The sequence below is a fragment of the Ixodes scapularis genome, unplaced genomic scaffold, assembly GCF_016920785.2.
Source record: "Ixodes scapularis isolate PalLabHiFi unplaced genomic scaffold, ASM1692078v2 PGA_scaffold7__128_contigs__length_106722199, whole genome shotgun sequence".
NCBI lineage: Eukaryota > Metazoa > Arthropoda > Arachnida > Ixodida > Ixodidae > Ixodes > Ixodes scapularis.
In genome coordinates, this window is record NW_024609882.1 from 65,200,663 (window position 1) to 65,206,662 (window position 6,000).

The 6,000-nt window shown below is 46.8% G+C and overlaps 1 protein-coding gene across 1 annotated transcript in view; it reads left to right on the forward strand.

Moving 5' to 3' along the window:
- The window catches only part of LOC8028265 (amiloride-sensitive sodium channel subunit alpha), a 31,384-nt gene extending 26,686 nt beyond the window's left edge, over positions 1-4,698 (forward strand). Inside the window, exon 9 of the mRNA XM_042286255.1 lies at positions 4,468-4,698. Coding sequence (XP_042142189.1) covers positions 4,468-4,680 — 213 coding nt within the window. The 3' untranslated portion in view covers positions 4,681-4,698. The remainder of the gene's footprint in view (positions 1-4,467) is intronic.
- The last annotated feature ends 1,302 nt before the right edge of the window (positions 4,699-6,000 follow it).

Sequence of the window (6,000 nt, forward strand, 5' to 3'; positions counted from 1 at the left end):
TTCATGGGACGCCACCCCATGGCGCTGCGGGCCCTGGGCCGGCAGCGCGCCGGTAAAAGGAACAAGGTGGCGCGCGCTCGGCCGCTTCTACTGCTCTCGACGCCGACGAACATGGCGGCGTCTCAACGTCGGCGGCCGCAACCTCGGCAGTAGCGAAGCCTGCCCGTCCACGCAAGTACACGCGGGCGTACTAAGGGAGCGGACTTACGTAGCACAACGAGCGAGGAGGCAGGCAGCGAAATACGCCATCGTTGTTAAGTCTCCGAATACACGGCGGGCGGAACGAACAGCGGCGCAACGCGTTAGGGGACAAAACAAAGCCTTTCGAAAGCGTTAGGCGCAAGCGGATCGCGACTCAAAGCATCTCAGGCGGCAAAAGGGCGAGGCCCTTCGACAACGCGAGGCAGAAGCAATACGTCACAGGTTGCATGCTTTCGCCTTCACAACTCATAAGAAGTGCTTAGGTGTCCTAGGACTCTTTTATATAGATGCACGCAGTAGAGAGTTAATGTCCCGAATGCAGGGACGTGGAGGTAATCAAAAAGAATACGCGATGGTTGAGTGTAATGGCAACGTGCCACGATTATAAGAGGGTGCTTTTGTAATTTTAATAATGTCAAAAGATAGGTGTGACATGTAACGGCCCGTACGTACTCAGTAGAATTCAACGGGGATAAATTTGGAATGCATAGACCCATGCTTAGTCAGTTTTACTTCTTTCCGAACCGTTACGCATTAAAATCGTTTGTTACGTATAAAGCTGAAGCACCAGCCGATGCTCTTTTATGTTGCCGACTACCCTAAATTACGCAGTCGGTCTTGACGCGAAAAACCAAAAATCGAACGATTTAAGGCACACCCCGTCCGCGTATAGAAAGACACAACCAAAGTTCATTAGCATGGCGACCGGCGAGACTTACAAGAAACCGCCCTAGCAAACCTCATAGCGCACAACGGCGGCAGCGAGGTCGCTCTTTTTGGAACGCACTTGTTAGGCGAAAAATATCATTTTGAGAAGCCCCCTGGTCAGTATTTTAGTTTCCCTGTTGGTTATAATTCAATTAATGCAAAGGTGCAAGCAGCTAGACAAGAATGACAATAATAATCCCCGGAGAAGGTGATCGAAAGGATCAAAGGACAAACGCAAACGTCCAAACACAGCTAGGTGACTGGTGCGTGACCGAAAACAAAATCCGCCTCGTCCGGGTATCGAACGAGGGACCTCTCCCTTTCCAGTGGAGCGCTCTATTATTCATTCCTTCCCGCACTATCAGTTCTACGCGTAGAAAAGATAAGCCATGAATGTCAAAAGGACTTCGCAGTCTGCTTACCAAACGAAAAGGAGAATATAGCAAATACAAAGCCAGTCGAAATAAAAATACGTATGCAAAACTGAAAGATATTCAAGCTGAATTCAAGAGAAAGGCCGTGATAGCGAAGAGTGGCTATATTAACTCTCTCGAAGGCAAGGTCGAAGCAAATCCAAAGCAAATGTGGAAGTTTGTTAAATCTAGTCGTAAAGAGTCGTTGGGAACTCCGCCCCTTATGGTAGACGGTTCGTGAACTACCGACGAACGCGCTAAAGCCTCCTGCTTTAATCGTTACTTCCATTCTATTTTTCCTTGGATTTAAATGCGAAGCCTTTGCATGCAAATCATGGTAGTTTTGTACAAATGCCAGAGATTGTGATAGGTCACAATAGAATTCTTAATTTACTAAATAACATTAAAATTGAAAAGGCGATCGGACCCGACGGTATCCCTAAGCATGTTCTCAAATCATGTGCCGACATAATTAGTTGTTATCTTTTCATTACTTTTACGCGGTCATTGCAGTGTGGTTCATTGCCTCACGACTGGAAACATGCAAATGTTGTACCAGTACATAAATCTGGAGCCAGGAGCAGTGTTCAGAACTACAGACCAATATCGCTAACGAGCGTTTCAGGCAAGATAATGGAGCACATTATTTATAGTAATCTGATCTCGCACTTGAATACTAATTTTTTTTTTACTCCCTCGCAACACGATTTTCGAGCCGGGTCCTCTTGCGACACCCAATTGACTGAATTTACCCACGACTTAGCTCAATCGGTGAATAGTCGAAAGCAAGTCGATTGCCTTTTTTTTTTGGACTTCCGAAAAGTCTTCGATACGGTACCGCACTGCTTTATTTTAGAAAAACTTAGTATAAATATTGATAGGAATGCGTACTATTGGATTTTTAACTATTTGAGCGATCGTAAACAATGTGTAGTTGTAAATGGAGTGAAGTCTCCACCAGTTGGTGTAACTTCCGGAGTATCACAGGGCTCCGTGCTTGGGCCACTCCTCTTTTTAATTTTTGTAAATCACATAACCCAGGGAATCACCTCGCAGATAAGACTGTACGCTGACGACTGCTGTTTGTACCGACATTAATTCGAACTTTGATGTATCAGCTCTTCAAAGCGATTTAGACAGAATTTGTTTGTGGTGCTTAAGATAGAAAATGACTTTGAGCATCCCGAAGTGTTGTCATGTAAGGTTCACAACAAAACGCAACGTTGTCCACTCAACGTACACTTTACACGGAGCAACTTTATTCGTTAAAAAAGAAGCTAAATATTGTGGGGGTAATTTTTTCTAATGATTTGAGATGGCTTTCACATGTGAACTACATAACAGGGAAAGCTAGTAGAATGCTGGGTTTTCTGAGGACAAACTTCTCGTGCGCTCCACCATCCCTCAAACAGTCTCTTTTTTTCTTGTGTGAAGCTCATTCTCGAGTACGCTTGTGTTGTATGCGATCCATCTCAACAGTATCGCATTGATAAAATTGGAAGAATTCAAAACCGTGCCGCTAGATTTGTGACAAATAATTACAACTTTCGTAGCAGTGTCTTCGCAATAAATAAGGATTTGCAATGGAAATCGCTTGCTGCTATGCGTAAGTATTTGCGCCTAAAATGTTTTCACAGTATTTCCTATGGTTTATCTAAAATTCAAATATCACACTACCTGCTTGGGCCATTTTATGTATCGCGCAGAGTAGATCATGACCAAAAAGTTAGGGAGTGCACGTCAAAGTCTGATTTGTTTCGTAACTCTTTCTTCCCACGAACGATAAAAGAATGGAACAGCTTGCCAAGCGAGATTGTTTCCTTGCAAAGTCCAGATTCGTTTTTTTCGCAAGTCGAGCATTGTCTCTGAACAATATATTTGAGCGCAAATATATTATCAACGCTTTTGTGTTTCTTTCCATGCGGACTAAGGTTGTTTCTTTTCTATGTTTATATGCGTGTGCGATTTTGTATATTACTTTGCGTACTTATGTTTCTTGATGACCTATGGTGTGTTAAAAATCCATCTTTTGTATTGTGACTCCCCCTACTGTAATGCCGTTCGGGGCGCAGTAGGAAATAAATAAATAAAATAAAATAAAAATCATTGTCTAAAATACAACAAACTATGCTGTCTCTTTTTGTGTGTGTTTTTTGTTTGCCTTTTGCGGGAGTGCAGTCCGGTCTTCAGCTCTTGAGCGCCCGAGCGCACGCTCTCTGGGTTGAATCGTAGCTGGGCTGTATGAGTAACGAGCCGCGCACATTCGAGATATCCCTCCGTGCTTTCACCGGCAGGAGGCGCGAAGATCCTTCGCTTGCTATTTAGTGAGAGTGGTCATGGTTTCGGAACATGCTACACCTTAAGCCCCTCGATGCGTTTGCGTTGTTCTTGCAATTAGTGACAAATGCGCCAGTGCACGAGGCCCGTGTCTCGAACGGCCCTTGGAAGCACATGGCGGCTCAGCACTGAAATGAGCGGCCCTTAGAAGCGAATGGCGGAAGAGCTCCCGCTCGTGACACGTGTCTTGCGTGTTTCCGCAACGATGGTTGACGGTAGTTGAAAGCGTGACTTTCATCGAGGGATTTTTGCTACACCTTGTGCCACAAAATAAGCTACGCTTCAGGATAACGACACTTACCAAAATATTGTATCTTAAAATCATGGTTGCCAGGTATCTAAAAGTTTATCTGAGATGCCAGAAAACGCTTTTGCCGTCCTCCGCAAATGTTTAAACAGTTCGCGACAGAGCAAAGCAGTATTATATGTGCTTCCTAACATCAAATCTAATGCTGAGGAAGTCGCACTTTTCAGTCACGACGATCGACTGTTGGGTCTGCTTTGCGCTAGAAGCACCAAAATGGCAGCGCTCACAGCAATGTCGGGGAACAGAGTGCCAATACTCTAAGCGCAGCTCATTTGGTGGCTCTAGCTACACCCATCGCCCGAGATGAAATCGGTGGGTTGCGATCTTTGATGGTTTTTTTTAATAGGGAAATCGGCCACATATCGTCATGATTTATGTATTTCTAGGATGCTTAGAGCCTCCAGCGAGAGAACTATCGTCATATTTAGGTGCTCTCAGAATCCTCCTCGGGACACTTTAGACCTGAGAACTGTACGCATTGCGCACCTGTTTGCGACGCAGGTAGCCAGTCTTTTCCGGAGCATCGGCGGCCTGATGGGCGTCTACTTGGGTTATTCTTCGCTCCACATCTTCCACGTGCTCGACGTTCTTGTCGACGGTGCCTGGTCCAGCCTCTCCAGGATCCTGGCGCGAAGACGCCGCGACCGCGAAGCACGCCAGGAATTTCACACTAAGTCCCTCGGCGATGAATATGTACTGACCCGTTTTCAGTAAACTCTTCACTATGTGCAATATACAGGCTCATAAAAAGTTTTAGATATTTTTTTTTATTTCACTTTTGGAGGCACAGTGTAGTTCTATCATCGACGCTTGACCTTAGTATAGTCTGGCCATGATGTAACATTTTATTAAAGGTTGGCTGCACGCTAGTGAATGTGGTTTTATATTGTGACTTACAGCTTAAGACACAAATGACGGGCCATTTTCGAGCACCTCAGCATAGGTGAGCAGCCAACAAGGTTACGGGATTTGCCGATAAAAAAGAAAGAAAGAAATAAACTCCAAAACTCAATTACGAAGCTTGTGGGATTTCCCTTGCTGCTACCCGTCTCGGAGAATGACACAGCACACCAGTTCAACAACACGTAAACATTTAATGACCGCTATCGCCTGCGCCGCGATCCCAACAGCCCCCGCGCATCCGCTGCGACGGCCTTTTATCAGCGGCGGAGCGCCGCTCGCGTGGCCAGTTGCCCTTGGCCCCCTCGTGGTCAAGATGACCACTTATGATTGTCGGAGGGGCAGCCTGGGCCAACCGCTTGGAATCGCCAGGTTGCCCACACATCTCCCCCCTTCCAAAAACGAAAACAGAGGAGGTCTTTGATGGTCTTCGGGGGGGCCTTCCTTCTGGGTCAGCAAGGGTCTTCTCAGATGAGCGAGCACGGGTCCGACGTCAGTACTTCCGGACAGTACTGATGCAGCCATGGGGGGTGGTCTGATGATGGGAGCTGCGTCGCCGCTGTCTGGCACGAGGAACTAGAAATTAAAAACAACATGAGGCCATGGCGCGGTAGGAAAAAGTAGCCGCGCACACGAAAGATGCCTGTCCCACTCTGCATGCGGGAGCGCGGACCATTTCTCTTCTCCCCCCCAAAACACCGAAGAGGGCATGAAGATAATACACTTAGAACTCGTGCTACTGCCGGTCGTCTTCACCGCCGTCTCAAGTTGTACCGCGGTAGAGACGGTGTGGAATCTTCCGAGAGGTGGTCCGGATAGTCGTCATCTGGAACCTGCGACACATCTACCTCCTCGGGTTCATAGAAAGCTTTTAGGTCGGTGACATGAATAGACCCGCACACTTCACCAGATTCACAATGCACCAGCTCATAAGACAGGTTGGAGAGCTTGCTACTAACACGGTAGGGGCCATCCCACCTCTTTGCTAAAGAGGCCGTGAAGCCTCTAGCAGCATCACTCAGCGGATGAGTTCGCCTCAGTACCAGATCTCCTACCTTGAACTGCAGATTTCGCCTCCCCTTGTTGTACTGGTTTGCCTGCTGCAGTCTCGAGACGTCGAGGCTCTCTCGAGCT